The 19,160-nt window shown below is 33.4% G+C and overlaps 2 protein-coding genes across 2 annotated transcripts; both read right to left on the bottom strand.

Annotated features, from left to right (window-relative positions):
• Positions 1-5,955: 5,955 nt before the first annotated feature.
• On the bottom strand, positions 5,956-7,931 carry LOC105136130 (pectinesterase-like). Its single transcript, XM_011041344.1, has 2 exons — positions 6,923-7,931; positions 5,956-6,796 (listed from the first exon to the last, which is right to left on the bottom strand). The coding sequence occupies exons 1-2, from the start codon at positions 7,875-7,877 to the stop codon at positions 6,105-6,107; spliced, it is 1,647 nt and encodes a 548-aa protein (XP_011039646.1). The 5' UTR covers positions 7,878-7,931; the 3' UTR covers positions 5,956-6,104.
• A 7,425-nt stretch (positions 7,932-15,356) lies between these two features.
• Positions 15,357-18,223, bottom strand: LOC105136131 (pectinesterase-like). The gene is made up of 3 exons (XM_011041345.1): positions 17,167-18,223; positions 16,751-17,034; positions 15,357-16,002 (listed from the first exon to the last, which is right to left on the bottom strand). Exons 1-3 carry the CDS (start codon positions 18,170-18,172, stop codon positions 15,595-15,597), a joined length of 1,698 nt encoding a protein of 565 aa, XP_011039647.1. The 5' UTR covers positions 18,173-18,223; the 3' UTR covers positions 15,357-15,594.
• Positions 18,224-19,160: the final 937 nt, after the last annotated feature.

Here is a 19,160-nt window from a genome sequence, read left to right as displayed (position 1 = left end):
GTCCCTTTGTGTGTGAGAAACCAAGTTTCAATCAAACTCATTCTCTTTTTTGAAGTTCGAATTAGAATCGAATTCGAAAGTAGACAACTATCATTATCTTGAGGATTATCTTGAACAAGGTAAGGATTATCTTGAAGTAGATAAGGATTATCTTGAAAAAGGTAAGAATTAGCTTGAAGGTAAGGATTATCTTGAAGAAGATAAGGATTATCTTGAGGATAAGACTATAATGACAAAGGGACATTGTAATCCTTAATTTTTACAGAAGTTGACAAATCACACTTTTCATCGAAATAAATCTCTGATCTTTTAATTTTTCATTTTAAACCCTGTAAAAATTAAATTAAAAGCCAAAGGGCCAAAATTGGGTTATGACAATCCTGAATAGTCAAAACATTTTATACCAATTTAAAAAATAAAACAAAACAAAATAAATTTCATCTCATTTTAAATCTCGATCATTTCTAGATTTTTCGGTTAAATTCTGTCTGGAATATTCCGGTTTCATTTCACATGTTCCATTCCGCTCTTAAAAAACCATTAAATTAAATTGAACCTTATTCAATTTAATTAATTAAATCACTCAATTATAAAATACTCTTTTTCATTACTATTTTCAATAACAATGATATTTATAATAATATTAAAAATTATTATTATTATTTTCATTAACAATGATATTAATGTTTTAAAATTAGATTTATCACTAATATATATGGTTTATATTCATGTTGTTTTTTTCATGTTTATACTTTGTAGTAATTTAAGCAAAACAAGATATGCTTTATATTCTATTAGCCTTGATAACATTGACCTAACTTTATATTTAAAATATTTGTGTTAAAACATTTTATTTTCATAATATTTTGATATTTTATTTACGTTAAATATCTATTTAATCTTGACTATTTAAAAATATTTTAAATTTTAAAATTATATTTTTTTTGCATTATGTTTGTATTACATAATTTATAATTAATTTATCTTGAATTTAAATTATATATATATATATATATATATATATAAAAAAAAAAAAACAGTACAACTTTGAAATGACACCTCAAAATAGTTTGAAATTAAAATATTTTATTTTAATTAAAAAAATAAAATATTTATCAAAATAAAATTGACAACCTTAATTCAAATAACACCAGTAACAAAGAAATTTAATTATAATATCACACACTCTTATTCATAAGAACCCAAGGCTAGCTAGGACCAAAACGACAAACTCCCCACCAGGGAAGAGCAAACATGAACCAAAACTTTTAAGCAAAAACTATAAACCAAAAATAAATAACGACGCGGGTTCAACACCCATTTTATCATATCACTATTTATAGGTAAAAAACTCAATTCTCAAGAATTGATATATCTATTTGTGAATGATATCAAAATAATTTTTATTTTATAAAATAAATATTATTTGTCGACACGTCTCTTTTATTTACAGAAAAGGACCGATGTCAAAAATTTAAATACCAAATATGGATTATGTCCATTATTATTTCTTTTGATAAATCAGACGTAACTCTCCTTTTTAGGAATAAACGTTGACATTTTAGACAAAGTCTCCTAATTTTAGGGACTGATGTCATCATTTTTAACGTGTCTTCCATTTTTAAGGACCGACATTAATCATGTTAAAAAATTACAAATAAGCTCAAAATATAATAGCATTTGAATCAAATAAGAAAAACATACAAGTAAGGGTAACTTTTCTCTGAAAGGATGTTTTAAGGGTGGTGTCTGCCTTCACTTAATCATAATTAACCTACTACCTGAATCTTTGGGACCAGTATTTAATTTTAGATTTCTAGTTCCCTTAAATTATTAGATAACGACTCCAATGAAATCTTTATTTTTCCCAATAAAAAAAAACTAAATTATTTTTTTTGTTAAAAAAATAAAGTCGTCGCTCGACGTCATGTAGCAACAAAAAAAAAAAAACTAAATTATTCTTTTTGTTAAAAAAATAAAGACATCGCTCGACGTCATGTAGCAACAAGAAAGATCATATTAATAAACATTGGATCGCGGCATAAAAGTAAAAAAAAGAAAAGAAATTAGAAGCTATGTATTGATATATAGGTTCCTGCAGCCCATAGTCAAACAATCAGAGGATGAGTACTGATAGTTATTAATATTACCACGACAACTCCAACTTTCTGCCCGCGATCGAGCTCCTCACAAGTTCTTAGCATAATCCTAATTGTTCTATTTTGATTTTCACAAAAATTAAATATATAAAAAAAAAGAATAAGCACAATCAATAATGACAGGAAATCATAAAATGGTCAGCTCCTCTACTTCAGAAATGCATGATGCTAGATATGCTAATTAGGACGAGAAACGCAAGTGCCTCATCAGGATTGTTAGCTGAAAATGGGCTCTTGCCCCTGTCCAATTCGTCAATAATTTGCCCCTCAATGGAGTAGATGTAATTCGTTGGCCCCGTGTGAAAAAGTGGTATCTCTCCTTCCCTGCATGTCCACACCCAAAATCGCTTCTCCATCTCAATATGGCTCCTGATAAAGAAAATATAAATTAATGTCAATTTAATCTGCTTTAATTATCTCATTCACAATGGAAATTAAAGGCTTATCCTTTATGATCATTCTGCTTTGTTTAAATGCTAAAATGGGGGACCTTCTTAAAGTTCAATCCCTAAGGCTACAAAAGAACAATGATAAGTATAGGGGCAGTACGCACTGAGAGCTCTAGCTAGGTTCATAGATCACTAAGAGGATAATTAGGGTTTTTGCAACACAAAAAACCCATGGAAGAGATAAAAGAAGTGAAGTTGAAGGACTATTGTTTTTTTCTTTCTTCTCTAGATCACGAAGAGGTTAAGCTGGAGTGTATCTTTTGAGCTAAATCAATCGTCACGGACCCCTATCCAGCTAGCTGCCTGTAGGATAGACACTTGAGAGCTGGCTGTGGCTAGCACTTCTTTTCTCCGGGATTGCATTAATCATATGTTTAGTCCCTTTACTCTTGATACGTTTTTAAAGTGGTCCTTCTACTCTTTTTTATTTAGTTGATTCCTTTTATCCAGAAAAACTCTTAATGTGATCTCTACCATTAATTACTAGCAACAGCTTGGCAGTAAAAGTGGACAATATCTAGCACATTTCAAGAATTAATGGTAAATTAGATGGAGGAACCAAGCTAAGAATTTTTTTTAAAGTAGAGAAACCAGCAAAATAAAAACAAAATAGAGTGTCACACACATTACGAGAATGTCTAGAATACAGGGATCAAATATATGACTAATCCCCCGTAATTTTATCATTGATTTGGTTACAATGTACGTATTTTGTAATTCGTCATATATTTTACATTAGCATACACACCAATATATATATATATATATTTTCACCAACATATATTTTGTTGGTGTGTATTTTACATCCCAAAACATATTTTACATTTGATAACAAATCATACGAAATTGTATTCTGAAAATGTATTTTGGTGAACCGAAAGCATTCAATAAATTGTCTAAAGGGTTTTGGCATAGCAACGAATAGTTTAAAATAATGACAATAAAATTCTAGTAAATAAAGCAATTAAATAAAACTAAAAAAGAATTAAAAACAATCAAGACAAAATCTAGTTTTTATATATGAAAAATGATCTATAATTGATTTCCAAAATATATAAAAATCAATCAAGAATTTGGGATATCCACTCTTAAACTATCAATAAAAATCTAAATATTATTAGTGCATACCCCCATTTGACACTGTCAATATACAGGGGATCACTTAACTCATTTGACATGGTATTTTGTTATTATTTTGAGATAAAAAAGATGAGATTAACATTTTTTTTATCATTTATGTTTTAAAAAACAGAAATTTGCTTTAAAATTGTTTTCAAATATATATTTTTTGTTTTAAGAAAACAAAAACTCATTCTATTGAGGAACGATAATCTCATTTCTATTTTTTGTTTTGTTTTTATTCTTAACTCTCCTGGTCTATGAAGATTCATATTTTGTTTTTTTTATCATTTACATTCCAGCTTTGTTCCTCTCAATCAAACCATTCCCAACAATTCATTCGTAGTAACCAGCCCTTTATCGTCACTGATCGGTGAGTTTTGAAGGCTGGGGCTTCATCATGGATGGCCCAATAAAAGTAAATTTGAAGGTTGGGGCTCCATTTGGAGCTGGCCGGCCTGATATATATATATATACAACAAAAAGTGGTGAGGAAAAAAAAAACTCCAGTTGTAATTACTAATGAAAAGAAATTAAAAGAATAATTGAATAGGGAAACTATTTTTTATGGGAATAAATATAATTTCCTCTATTTTTTTTCATTGAGTAAGTATATTGGTAGTTACATTTGAGCACATAAAATTATTTTTTTAATAAATTGTAGGCAATTTCAAGGAAAATGAAGATTGACAGGGAGGAGGGTAATCAGAGGCAATTTCAGAAGGAAAGGCTTCCTATTAAGCAGAAAGAAATGTCCCTCTCTCTCAGAATAAGAAGAGTAATATTTCTTCGAACTCGTGATTCCTGCATGTCCTTGGTGCTGCTTTCCCGGCTTCATTAAAGTTGGGATTGTCAAAAGGCGTATCTTAGAGGATTGCTTCTGTTAGCATGAAGCTTGAGAGAACTGCTGCCAGCTCCCTTCAACACGACAGTCTTAAGAAGCCCACCAAGTAAGCCTTCATAATTGGTGTCTCCACTTTCTCCTGTGAAAAGCACAGTATTCATGGGCATCTATTCCTAGGAATTGCATCAGGTTCCGCAACTATGATCTAAACTACTTAACCGGTATAAACTTGTAATCCAAGTTAAATACCAAAACAAACTTGGCCATCAATTATCAATTTTGCATCTCTTGAATGCTTGTAAAAACAATTGGGAGAATTTAAAAACCCTCTAATAATAAAATTAGTATTTTTATGACAAAATATATAATGACTTAAAGTAATAAATAACCTCAAAGAACTTTAAATCCTATGAACAAATATATTTGTTTTTTAGCTTTAAATTTGTTAATAATCTAAAATGTTTGTATATTTATTTTAGAAAAAAGAGAGTTTATGTATTTTTTACTTGAATGATTCAAAGTGTATTAACAAAGTGTATTTAGACTTTGTTGTTTTTTATATATAAAAAAAAGCTAGAAAATCCTCTATTTTTTTATGACATTAATAAAAAACAAAAAACTTTTATATGCATATTATTAATGAGACAACAAGAATGGTATTGAGCTCTTTAAAAGACCTTGTACATACCTATAAGTATAGAGAAATCATTACCTTAATGTGAACAATTATTTTAGATGAAGAGATATGATGGTTTTCATGTCTTTAACATTTATATCTGTAGAGGATCGTTTAGGATCATATAAAAAGTTTTAGAATTGATAATGTCTAAGTTTTTTTAGACCTACATGTTTGCTAGAACTACATTACTTAATTTAAATTTGTTTGATTATCAAGTTTACATATTTTGGACTTGACTGTCCGCTAAATCTAGATACCTTGGGTTTGATATTTTTGTCAAACACATATTACTTTAAAGTTAATTGACTATCATTTTAGATCTGATATTTTTATCAGACTCACATTACTTTGGACTTAGCTAAATTTCAAATTCAGATAACTAGAGTTTGATATATTTATATTATTTTGAATTTGAATGATTGTTATATCCATATTTTTTAAACATGGTTAACTATTAAGTTCAAATACTTTAGATCTGATATATTTATCTCACCTACTTGATTTAAAAAAATATTTAAAATAAAAATCTTAATAAAAAGTTAACTATCACATCTCTTGAATTTGATTTCATGTGAGGAAACGTTAATTTCTTAATTCTAAATTAAATAATCCTAATGGAAAAGTCATACTTAGAGATTCAAACAACAATAACAAACAAATTTAAATATACTCTCACACACTGTTATTCATAAAAGTCCAGGCTAGCTAGGACCAAAAGACAAACCCCCCACCGGGGAAGAGGAAACATGAACCAAAACTTGTAAGCAAAAACATGAGGGGAAAAAAACGTCAGCCACACAAAACTCCAAGAAGTACGGAAATATAGTAGCACCGCACAAAAAAAAAAACCCAGTTTAGAGATCGAGTGAGAAAGGGAAAGTAGTGGATTTCAACCAGCTACTGCCTGCAATGAAATTGCGAGGAGTAAAACTTTGAGCTTCAGTTGCACTGGTGATCATCTTGTATCCTTCCCAGGTAACCCTTTTAGAGGTTCCAGCACCAGCCCCACTGTTTTCATACTCTGCAAAGGATAATGTGCTGAGCGCAAAGCGACCCTTCAACCCGTTCCATCCGGCTGGGTGTATCACGTCACTTATGGATGACTGCATGATAACAGTCCTTGCATACTCCTTCCAGGGTCTCCCAAGATACGCTGAGAAATTGCCCCTGACAGGATGTAGATCAGAAGTGACACCGATCCTACATTTCTGAATCACAATACCAGTGTTTTGAGTAGGATCGCTCCTCCCTTGGGCGGTTATTGTGATTGTCTGGCCTGGATTGGGACGGCGAGCACGGATGTCACAGTCCTGGAAAACAGCAGCCGCATTGCCGAAAATGAAATCGATTGTGCCTGCAATGAAGCAGTTTCTGAAGAACTGACGATTTGAGTGGACATAGAGGGTGTTTTGATAGCCCAGCATGCCACATTTGTAGAAAGCTGCAAAGTCAGACTCCACTCGCAGTGCCACGGCTTGGTACTTGGAGGGACCAGCTGTGTTCTGGAAGGTTATGTCCCTGGCTAGGAATCCTTGGCCCTCCACGGCTGCAACGTTCATAGGAATTAATGTAGCTAAAACTAACAGATTTACCCCATTTAATTGCTGTAACAATTGCATATGAATATGAAAATAGAGAGAAGGTGAAAGTGCATATATAGATCACGACATACCAACAGTGGCTGAATGGTAGGTTGTGCTGCCACCAACCACATTCCTGCTCCCTGTAATGACAGTCGTTTTTCTTCCATCTCCTAGAAACATGATGTTACTCTTCTCCTTCGGTACCTCCACATTTTCTCTGTAAACGCCCGCCTTGATTCTAATAATGTACCTCTTGCTGCTGTACTTGGGTGCAGCAGCAACCGCAGCTGATACTGTCTTATAGTTGCCACTGCCATCAGCTGCCACCACCACATCTGGAGTCAACGATGATAGTTGAAACAGCCGTCTATCGGTTACTGACAACCACTCTGCCCCCCCTCCATAGCTATCACTGTCCTCCTTGAGTTTCCTATTTGTGTTCTTGAGCCAAATTGCCATGTCGGCGGTTGGCTTGCTCGTAACCATTTCCAGTGCCTTTTGACATTTCCCTTTAACGTCAACTATACCAGACAAAGCTTCACGCACCTTCTTATCTCGTTTTGAATGAGAAAAACCATCCAAGCATGAGTTTACGCCGGTCATGCAGGAAGCGAATTTGGTGTTGAGATCCTGGTCAGCTTTTGGTTGAGGAGATTTGTTTTTGGTGTCGACTTTGACATCCTCAAAAACCTTTTTTAAATCTGCAACAACCCTATCATTATTTTTCCAACAATCATTGATAGCAGTCTTTTGTCGAACATCTAATTTCTTACTGGTGGCAAGTTTGTTAGACAAAGCCACCATGTTGCTTTGAGCAGCATCTATACTGCGGTTTACTTGTAGTAGAAAATCATTCTTTGAAGAAGTCGATTTGATGAGTTTGGCATGATCAGCAGCATCATTTTGGGTGGCGGTTTTTTGTGGACTGACACCAGTGAGAATGGCAATTATAGTGGCAACTAGTAAGAAGGAAGCAAAAATAGCTTGGATGAGTTTCTTTTTTTTCTTGGAGATGGAAGTATTGTACTGGTTGGCTTCGGTCATTTTTTCTTTCCTTGTTGGAGTTTGGAGATATAGAAGAGAGAAAGGGAGGGATGATGCGGTGAAATGGAAGAGTCCACGAACCAATATATAGAGGAAGAAAGTAAGTGATGGGGAAATACTTTGATTTTTATGTTTCATTAAAATTATATTTTATAGATTTCGCACAGTTTTTAGATAAGTTTGTTTTTCATGCGGTTGGATTTCTCGGGGGGACTCTGAGAAAAATGATTTATGGTCATTACAGCAAACTAATATGAATTAATTCGGATAATCTATTAAAATAAAAGAGGTGAGATTTGGAATATAAACCGGCATAAAATATCGATCCTTAACATTAAAAAAAAATAAAAATAGAAAAAGCCAAGTAAAATGGTCGCCTGATTGTCAAGGAATATGGAGGCCCACAAGATCAATTAGGTTCCTCTATCTCTCTTGTGTCCTTTAACGTCCTTTAATTCTATTCAACTCAATAATTTGAAACTGCTTTACTTTATTCTTTTCTTCCTCCTTTAGTTCATTCACAGTGCACGAAGCTTTTAGACATGCACGTTAATCACGACTACATATGCAACAGGAAACCCTCTTTTTCTTCATCGACCCACAATTCACATTATATATATATATAAGGGAATAGCAAGACCTTCATGCTAGCTAGTAGGTAGACAAATCGACACATGGATCTAAAATCATATAAATCAATATGTTGACATTGTCTTTGGTAATAGCAGAATGATCATGAATGAGAGATATATTACGAAGACATTTCTCTTAGTTTAATACGCTCAAATGAGAGATATATGATCAAATAGGGAATAACAGCGAAACATGTGTAGTTTTGTGCTGATTGTGTTTCTCAGCAACAAATAACCTTCTTCTTTTTTCAGCTTTATTACTTTCCATCGGATCCCCATGCAGCGTCAGTCATAATAAACACATTTAGATGCTAAAGAGGAAATAGTTAGGACTTTAAGATGATAAAAAAGGATTACACAAGGAAAAATAACTTTGAGTGCTCAAGAGGAAATGGGGATACCAAGTGCCAACATTGTTAAAAACAAAAAGGGAAAAGACAAAGGTTTGTAGTTTGCAATGTATCGATCAATAAGAAATTAGTTCCTAATTTAAAAATCTCATATGTTTTTAATTTATTTTATTTTTTGTCAGTAACGACATCCTTCAATTCAAGTGATGAACGCATAAAAACTTTAAGGTTATTTTTTGCTCTTTGCATAGGTGAGTAGATATAAAAAATCCATATTGAAAATGGTGATGATAGCCATTACACCTGCAAAACTAATCTTTCTAGTTGGTTGAGTTACCCTCCAATGATTCGGCTAATATATGGAAAAGGAGGAGGTATGCTTTAAAGACAGTAATGGTTGTTCATATATATATAGCCATAAGATTGGTCAAGTTACATAAAGAAAAAGGGTATAACCATCCTTTCCTTTCTCACTATTATCCCATGAAATTTATTAAAAGATTAGAGTCTTTGACATTAACTAATCATTGCTAAGTAAAAATGATGGTGTCATAATCATTACATGTCATAATTTATTTTTAAGTTATTCCTTAAATTTATTTATTTTATCAAAAATAAAAATCAAAAAATAAAAAAAAATTAGCTACGTTGAGAAAGCAAACCGAGAAGGATCTTAAACATATGAAAAAATCAAATTATAATTTTGGGTAAAATTTAAAGTTTAATTATCTCTTATTATATGCAAGATTGAAGAACAATGCAGACTAAAAATCAAATTAAATGATTATTAGATTAATCTACATAGGAATTAAGTCTAATAGCATAATCAAATTTTTAATATGTCAATTTAATTTAATTATGATTAAATTAAAATTAATTATTTTTTAGAATTAATTTAAATTTAATTAAAAACTTTAATCAAGTATCAGGACTTAAAATAAATCAAATTAATCTTAGTAGAGAGTTAATCAATGAAAAGTTAAGTTTAAAAATTTAATTAAAAAAATTAAAATTTTAAAATATCACATTTTCATTTTGCAGAAGTTGCCGCCATGGAAAGCCATGACGGATCTGAGTTTTTTTAGTACAAATTTACATGAAGATATATCGGATTAAAACGAGAGGAACGTTTCGTACAGGTGGGTGTGCAATTGTGTTCGAGCACTCTTTCCGGACTCCAAATGAAAACCAACTGTGAAAGAGGCGTTGGACTTGCGTAAATGAGTGAGTGAGCGCTCGTGTGGGTAATGGCCCGCCTAATTAAAAAGCCGAAGTGAGGAGTTAATGTTTTTTTTTTACAGACAATTTTAATTGGCCGGGAGAAATAATCAATGTTATATATATATAGGGTATGGGAAAATGAAATAAGCAATGCTGGTTTATATATATATATATTCTCTTTTATAATTATATTTAATTAAGATGTTTCAGTGAATAAAATGTTTTCTTAACAGGATTCTTACTTGGTGCATTTTCATTATGCATCATTCAAATCATTTAAATATTGTAGCAGCTAGTATCCATAAGATGTTATGCTAAAAACATTATTATTAATGCCAGAAAATTACTATTATTTTCATATTTTTTTTGAGAGGGATAGAATTTTTTTACAGACAATTTTCATTAACCTGTTATTTTGTTTACTTGATTTAATTTAATTTAAATACTTAATTTAATAACTTGATGTAATTTTTTTTTAATATTAATAATTTATATTTTTTATTAAAATGTTTTTAGATCTTGTGTTTGTAGGTCTTTTAGAGGCCCAGTCACATCCACCAACAATTATAGTCCATCTCAAGCCCGCTAATTATTTCCTCGCATTAATGGGTGGGGACACGCAGCCACAATACTTCACGGATGATATATTATTATTATTATTAAAAGAAAAAAAAAGTAGAGAAAATACTGCAACAATTCTTACTGTAGCTTTAGATTTATTGGTTTTATAGATTATAACAGTAAAATTATAATTTTATCATTCTCAACCAAGAAAATTGGTCTGGTCTGAGCAGGGTTGTGAAGATGTATTAAAAAAAAAACAGCGGTAGTGGGGTGAAGTCATAATCAAGGTTGTCAAAACATGCTTTACGTGTTGAATCACTTGAAAAAATCGAAAATGGAAAACCCAAATCTAGAAAAGCCTGTATGATTTCTAACTTAAGGGAGTGGATCGTTCACTCTAAAGTCATCCATTATCTGGTTGATGTTGTCACCCTTCAAACCAAGGACGGAGGAAAATAGCTCGTCAAGAGATTGCAGGCGATGGAAGTATAGGGATTGCCTCCAGCTTCGTCAAGACTTGTCAGCTTTAATTCCGTAAGTAGAAGTTGGAGTCCATGCCATGTTTTTGAGTTCTATCTGGATTGTCTCCAAATTCAGAGGGAACAAGTCTCTGCAATAATTAACACATTCGTCTGTCTAATTGAGCAGAAGAATCAGCTTTTGACAATGGTTCGTGCATTTCTTTGTCTTTCGGTCCATGCATTATTAATATTAGAGGATTGCAATTCATGAGAGATCACAATCCTAGCTCGTGTAAATACAAGATGAACCCGGATCGATCTGCATTAGAAACGAAGATGAGGAAGTTATTGAAGAAAACACTAATCCTCGAATTACAAGAGGATTGCAATTCATAGGATGCAAATGGGAGTGTCTGGATTTGAATTCGAGTTTGGATATGAGAAAAGAGTGATGAACTGAGCTAAGCTGAGTTTATAAATGATAGAGCGACTTGACAGACGTGAATTATTGATGATTCTTAAAAAGCTTCTTTGTTCTGTTTTTTTCTCTCTCCCTCTGTTCGGGAGGAACTAGGGAGAGAGGGGGGGTGTTTTTTAATTAAAAAACCTAATTTTTTTTATCTGGGGTTGTTTTTCTGTGGTACGGTATCAAGATAGAATATCATGGGGAGAGAAAAATGAGTGACAAAAAGTGAGTGTTTTGAAAGTAATCATATTATTCACACGGTTTAAAATGTGAGGTTGACCAAGAATGTAAATTAAAAAATAATGAAGTTCTAAGAAGCTTGATGTAAATTTCTCAATTAAATATTAAATACCCTTTCTTATACTTAAATTGAAATAAACTTTTCAAAAGCATATTTATAATATGCTAAAAATCATGGAGCAATTAAAAGTAATTTTTTTAATATATTAAAAATCGTAAAAAAAAAAACAGATATTAAAAGAATAATTAAAATTTATTTAAAACTAACTGTTACGATAGAATATCCTATACTATTTTGATTTATTGTAAATATAATTGTACGTTATTGATTTTAATTTATGATAATAATATATCATCATAAATTTCTAGTTTCAACATTAATTTTCAACGTTCTCATCATCTCTTTGTATTTCTTTCTTCTCCACCATAACATTTTTATAGATGACTCTCGTTTAACAATGATATAATTGGATGAAAAGGTATAAATAAGATAATCAAAGAGTTATTTGATTGTAGAAATGGTGCAAATTTAATCACGATTAAATCTTAAGAAACCTGATATCTTATCTTAAACAAAGTGAATTTCTCACAACATTTCTTTGTAAAGTTATCTAGAGTACTTGTCTAGAAAATGTTAGAAATATCCAAAGATTTATAATATAGATAAAGTCAAAATCTTGATAGAAACGATGGAACAGTGTGGTTATAGAGACTGGTAATTAACTTATAATCAGAATTTGAATTATAATGATTTTTATAGATTACTACTTAATTGAAGTTAATTAAGGTATATGAGTTTGAAACGGCTTGGAAAGGTATGATCTAGCGTTCTAGCATTACAAACGATGATTGGCTTCAAACATGCTTCGAAAATCGAGAGAGAGAGACTCCAGTTTACTCTAAAGATACTTGTTTTTCTGGAATGTCTACTTCGCTAAAAGATGAGTCCACCCAACGCTTCAATGGTTATACATTGAAAGATTATTATTTTTTAGATAATAGTCGAGATTATATTAACTTTTGGCTACTAAGAATATAACCAAAGAAGCTAGTAGGGGGGGAAAAGGCAGCAACAGGAAGAAAAAAAACCATTACAGCACGGCTGCTGCAAAAAAAAAAAAAAGAAAGGAATAGAGACCATACATTTAAAATTCCTTATGATTTTACGATTTTATAATCTGTATTTACAATCCGAGTTTGTTTAGTACTTTACATGCCGTGTTAAAATCACGATTTTAACAACCATGGTCATAATCATAATATTACAATTTTTAATTATTACTTTGTCATCGAATTAATATTAAAAACATATAAAAGTAAACCCAAATCTAGAAAAGCCTGTATGATTTCTAACTTAGGGGAGTGGATCGTTCACTCTAAAGTCATCCATTATCTGGTTGATGTTGTCACCCTTCAAACCAAGGACGGAGGAAAATAGCTCGTCAAGAGATTGCAGGCGATGGAAGTATAGGGATTGCCTCCAGCTTCGTCAAGACTTGTCAGCTTTAATTCCGTAAGTAGAAGTTGGAGTCCATGTCATGTTTTTGAGTTCTATCTGGATCGTCTCCAAATTCAGAGGGAACAAGTCTCTGCAATAATTAACACATTCGTCTGTCTAATTGAGCAGAAGAATCAGCTTTTGACAATGGTTCGTGCATTTCTTTGTCTTTCGGTCCATACATTATTAATAGTAGAGGATTGCAATTCATGAGAGATCTCAATCCTAGCTCGTGTAAATACAAGACGAACCCGGATCGTTCTGCATTAGAAACGAATTAAGATGAGGAAGTTATTGATGAAAACACTAACCCTCAAATTACAAGAGGATTGCAATTCGTAGGATGCAAATGGGAGTATTTGGATTTGAGTTTGAGTTTGGATATGAGAAAAGAGTGATGAACTGAGCTGAGATGAGTTTATAAATGAAAGAGCGACTTGACAGTGTGGTTATAGAGTTTGGTAATTAACTTATAATCAGAATTTGAATTATAATGATTTTTATAGATTACTACTTAATTGAAGTTAATTAAGGTATATGAGTTTGAAACGGCTTGGAAAGGTATGATCTAGCGTTCTAGCATTACAAACGATGATTGGCTTCAAACATGCTTCGAAAATCGAGAGAGAGAGACTCCAGTTTACTCTAAAGATACTTGTTTTTCTGGAATGTCTACTTCGCTAAAAGATGAGTCCACCCAACGCTTCAATGGTTATACATTGAAAGATTATTATTTTTTAGATAATAGTCGAGATTATATTAACTTTTGGCTCATAAGAATATAACCAAAGAAGCTAGTAGGGGGGGAAAAGGCAGCAACAGGAAGAAAAAAAACCATTACAGCACGGCTGCTGCAAAAAAAAAAAAAAGAAAGGAATAGAGACCATACATAAGAATAAAATGGTAAAGGTCAGTTGTGATTTATTCTGTTATTCCAGAATTTGATCCCATCAGAGCTGATCCCTAGATCCATTTCGGTGTAAACAAAAGTGTTCAACCATAAGGAAAGCTTATGAAGAATCAAGTAGAAGCAACCCTGAAGATATGGAGAAGCATCAATTTCTTGACATGAATGAGCTAGTTCTACACAAGAAGTATCAGAAAGAAGCTCTTGATGATTTTGAATAGAGGAATTCTAGCCTGGTTTTGAAGACAAGTAGCTTTTATGAGTTACAACTTTCTATAGTGTATACAAACAAAATATTCCAGAGATTTCAAGATGAGGTTGTGATGATCTCTCTCTTTTAAGCATAACTCAAGTTCATGACAATAGGCCACTTGTTACTTGCATGATCAAAGGACGCCAGGGTGAAGAAAATTCGAATTAGAATGATACCATTTATAATGATTTATATGAACTGTTTCATGCATGAGTCTTCAAGGAAAACAAAAGGTGGGAAATGTGCCATGAAATAGATCAACAAAAAGCTCAGTATGCTGGCATATTATTGCAGATTCTCAAGCAAAGGCATATAACTGCGGATTCTCAAGCAAGGACTAAAGCATATTCTTGCATTGGTATCCAAAAATTTAAAATAACCATTTCAATGGCTTTTGGCTTGTATCTCAGTGTTTACTGGAAGTGCTGCGCCATTTTATGACAAAACTATCATGTCTAGCATTTTATAGACAACAGTATAATAATATCTTTTAAGATTCTGCTAAAAGTTTTAGGTTGTCCTGTTTAGGGGCATCCATTCGTAGGCATCGATTGCATGATGTTCCGCGACTATAACGAGGTGCTAGGGACTATAATGCGGTGGTAGCGAGTGTAATTGTAGTTATGTTTTTAAAATATTTTTTATATTAAAATAATATTTTTTATTTTTTAAAATTATTTATGAAATTAGTGTATTAAAATGATTCAAAATATAAAATAAATTAATTTTTAATAAAAAGATAAATAAAATATTTTAAAAACATAAATATAATCACGTTTACAAGCGCTCTCTGCTCTTGATCAATTATCAATTTTGCATCTCTTATTAGAGTTGGTTTCACGTGGGAAACATGGTTTTTTTTAACTCTAAATTAAATTAAGTCATACTTAGAGATTCAAACAACATCAATAACAAACAAATTTGATTATAATTTCACACACTCTTATTCATAAGAGCCCGAGGCTAGCTAGGACCAAAACGACAAACTCCCCGCCGGCGAAGAGCAAACATGAACCAAAACTTGTAAGCAAAAACACGAGGGAAAAAAAAACATCAGCCACACAAAACTCCAAGAAGTACTGAAATATTATAGTAGCACCACGCAGACAAAAAAAAAAAACCAGCCTAGAGATCTAGACAGAATGGAAAAGTAGTGGATTTCAACCAGCTACTACCACCAATGAAATTGCGAGGAGTAAAACTTTGAGCTTCAGTTGCACTGGTGATCATCTTATATCCTTCCCAGGTAACCCTTTTCGAGGTTCCAGCACCAGCCCCGCTGTTTTCATACTCTGCAAAGGATAATGTGCTGAGCGCAAAGCGACCCTTCAACCCGTTCCATCCGGCTGGGTGTATCACGTCACTTATGGATGACTGCATGATAACAGTCCTTGCATACTCCTTCCAGGGTCTACCAAGATACGCTGAGAAATTGCTCCTGACAGGATGTAGATCAGAAGTGACACCGATCCTACATTTCTGAATTACAATACCAGTGTTTTGAGTAGGATCGCTCCTCCCTTGGGCGGTTATGTAAGGACTACGGACACCACCTATCTCCACATTGGTATGATATTGTCCACTTTGGACCTAAACCCTCATGGATTTGCTCTTGGGTTATACCCAAAAGGCCTCATACCAATGGAGATATTTGTCCATCCTTATATACCCTTGATCCTCCCCATTTCTAACCAATGTGGGACTTTGGTCGCATACCCAACAATCCTTTCCTCGAACAAAGGACCACCGAGCCTCTCCTCAAACGATCATTTATCCATCCACTCTCTGCCAACCAGGATTTTTCATCCTCTACTTCTCTCTACTTCATCGTGTTGGGGTCAGGACACGTCCATGAAGCATCTGGAGAGCACTACCTGACTTGAGAGTTTTTGCTCTTTCTAGGTCAACTCCTCTTCACCGTGTTGAGATCAGGACACGTCCATGAAGCATCCGAAGCACACCGCCTATCCAATAGAGCCGATTCATGGATCACATCGTGATTTAATTTGAGATCACCCACTTTTGTTCGGCATGCCGAGGATTCATCCATCATGGCTAACTCTGGAGCATGGCTCTGATACCACTTGTAAGGACTACGAACACCACCTATCTCCACATTGGTATGATATTGTCTACTTTGGGCCTAAACCCTCATGGATTTGCTCTTGGGTTATACCCAAAAGGCCTCATACCAATGGAGTTATTTGTCCATCCTTATATACCCTTGATCCTCCCCATTTCTAACCAATGTGGAACTTTGGTCGCATACCCAACAGGTTATTGTGATTGTCTGGCCTGGATTGGGACGGCGAGCACGGATGTCACAGTCCTGGAAAACAGCAGCCGCATTGCCGAAAATGAAATCGATTGTGCCTGCAATGAAGCAGTTTCTGAAGAACTGACGATTTGAGTGGACATAGAGGGTGTTTTGATAGCCCAGCATGCCACATTTGTAGAAAGCTGCAAAGTCAGACTCGACTCGCAGTGCCACGGCTTGGTACTTTGAGGGGCCAGCTGTGTTCTGGAAGGTTATGTCCCTGGCTAGGAATCCTTGGCCCTCCACGGCTGCAACGTTCATAGGAATTAGTGAAACAAAAACTAACAGATTTACACCGTTTAATTGCTATAAAAATTGCATACAAATGTGAAAAGAGAAAGAGAAGGTGAAAATGCATATATTATATATAGACGACATACCAACTGTGGCTGAGTGGTAGGTTGTGCTGCCACCAACCACATTCCTGCACCCTGTAATGATAGTCGTTTTTCTTCCATCTCCAAGAAACATGATGTTACTCTTCTCCTTCGGTACCTCCACATTTTCTCTGTAGACACCTGCCTTGATTCTAATAATGTACCTCTTGCTGCTGTACTTGGGTGCAGCAGCAACCGCAGCTGATACTGTCTTATAGTTGCCACTGCCATCAGCTGCCACCACCACATCTGGAGTCAACGATGATAATTGAAACAGCCGTCTATCGGTTACTGACAACCACTCTGCCCCCCCTTCATTGCGATCATTGTCCTCCTTGAGTTTCCTGTTTGTGGTCTTAAGCCCAGTTGCCGTGTCAGCGGTTGGCTCGCCCGTAATCATTTTCAGTGCCTGGGTACATTTCTCACTAACGTCAGTTGGGTCAGGGAACAATTTTTTACGCACCTTGTTATCTTCGTGTGAATGAGAGAAACCATCCAAGCATGACTTTTCGTTGGTCGGGCAAGAAGAGAGTCGGGTTTTGAGATTATCGACTTGTCTCTCGTTGGGGTGGAATTCGACAGCCGCCAAAACCTGTTTTAAATCAGTAACAACCATATCATAATTTCCACAACAATCATTGAGAGCTTTATTTTGTCGATCATTTAATCTCATTTGTGTGGAATTCCTCGACAAAGCCACCTTTCTGCTTTGAGCAGCTTGTATGCTGATGTTTATTTGTCGTAGAAAATCATTCATTGGAACTTTCAGTGTAACTGCAGCTCCAGAGAGCGTGGAAATAGAGGAGGAGCACAAATCAGGGTATTTTGTAGAGTTGCAAGAGGTTTCTAGTTTGGCATGAGAAGCATCATTTTGGGTGGAGTTTTTGTGTGAATTTACAACAGTGACAACGGCAATTATAGTGGCAACTAGTAAGAAAGAAGCAAAAATAGCTAGGATGAGCTTCTTAGTTTTCTTGGAGATGGAAATGTACTGACTGGCTTCTGTCATTTTCTTTTTTTTTTTGAGTGTGGAGATGTAGAAGAGAGAAAAGGAGGGATGGTGTGGTGAAATGGAAGAGTCCACGAACCAATATATAGAGTAAGAAAGTAAGTGATGGGGAAATACTTTAATTTTTATGTTTTATTAAAATTATTTTTTATAGATTTCGCACAACTTTTGGGGATGGAGAGAACTTTTAGATAATATTTTCCTATGTTTATCTTAGTTTTCTAGTTGTAATATTTAATTTGTTTTCTATATTATTATTTAATTAGAGTTTGAATTTTTAAAGATCTAGGCTCTAAGAAAACTTTTTTCCTGTACATTCCCCAAGTTGATGTATTTTAAACCTGGCCGCTTGAGAATAAAAATTAGTTTTGAATAACTGAACGCTAATTTTTTAATAAAAAAGAAAGAAAGGGAAATTAAGAAGATTATATATGTCAAGGAAAACTAGGTTTAGTATCATTTATTCTGTTTTTATTAATATACTTGATTATTATAAAAAAAAATATCATTTATTATATGCTATAATTAATTATTTGGATCGTAAATATTAGTGTAATAATTCAACTCAATTTGATGATTTTTAACCTTATAGTTTCTCCATTGCAAAGAGTTTGTCCAGTACCTTTTTCATTTTAGGATATCTCAAAACTATTGTTCATTGTCAAAAAAAAAAAAAAAACTATCATTTACTTGGTTTTTTACTATGGCCCTAGCTAATTATAATTCATTTCGACTTTTTTATATATATATTTAAATAGGGGGTAATCGTGAAAATTAATTTAAAAACAGATAACGTGGCCTGCAATTTATTATAATTTTTTTAATATATGTGAAAAGTTATATGAGACTAACACTTTGAGACGCACGCATGAAGGGCTGTATAGCTATAATCGTGCCAAGAAATGTGAAGGAAAAACCTTCAAAAGCAAAAGCTTATATAATAGTTTGAAATATTTGGGACTCTAAACCGTCTCCGATTAATTTGGAA

Source organism: Populus euphratica, unplaced genomic scaffold, assembly GCF_000495115.2.
Source record: "Populus euphratica unplaced genomic scaffold, PopEup_1.0 scaffold51.1, whole genome shotgun sequence".
Lineage (NCBI taxonomy): Eukaryota > Viridiplantae > Streptophyta > Magnoliopsida > Malpighiales > Salicaceae > Populus > Populus euphratica.
The sequence above is the reverse complement of the archived record's forward strand: the minus strand, read 5'-3'. Positions and strand labels throughout refer to the sequence as shown.

Excerpts from the sequence above, each read along its gene's own strand:
- LOC105136130 (XM_011041344.1), bottom strand. The coding sequence starts at position 7,877 with ATGACCGAAGCCAACCAGTACAATACTTCCATCTCCAAGAAAAAAAAG. Across the intron at positions 6,797-6,922 it reads CTACCATTCAGCCACTGTTG|CCGTGGAGGGCCAAGGATTC; the intron begins GTATGTCGTGAT and ends TGAACGTTGCAG.
- LOC105136131 (XM_011041345.1), bottom strand. The coding sequence starts at position 18,172 with ATGACAGAAGCCAGTCAGTACATTTCCATCTCCAAGAAAACTAAGAAG. Across the intron at positions 17,035-17,166 it reads CTACCACTCAGCCACAGTTG|CCGTGGAGGGCCAAGGATTC; the intron begins GTATGTCGTCTA and ends TGAACGTTGCAG. Across the intron at positions 16,003-16,750 it reads ATCCAGGCCAGACAATCACA|ATAACCGCCCAAGGGAGGAG; the intron begins ATAACCTGTTGG and ends CGTAGTCCTTAC.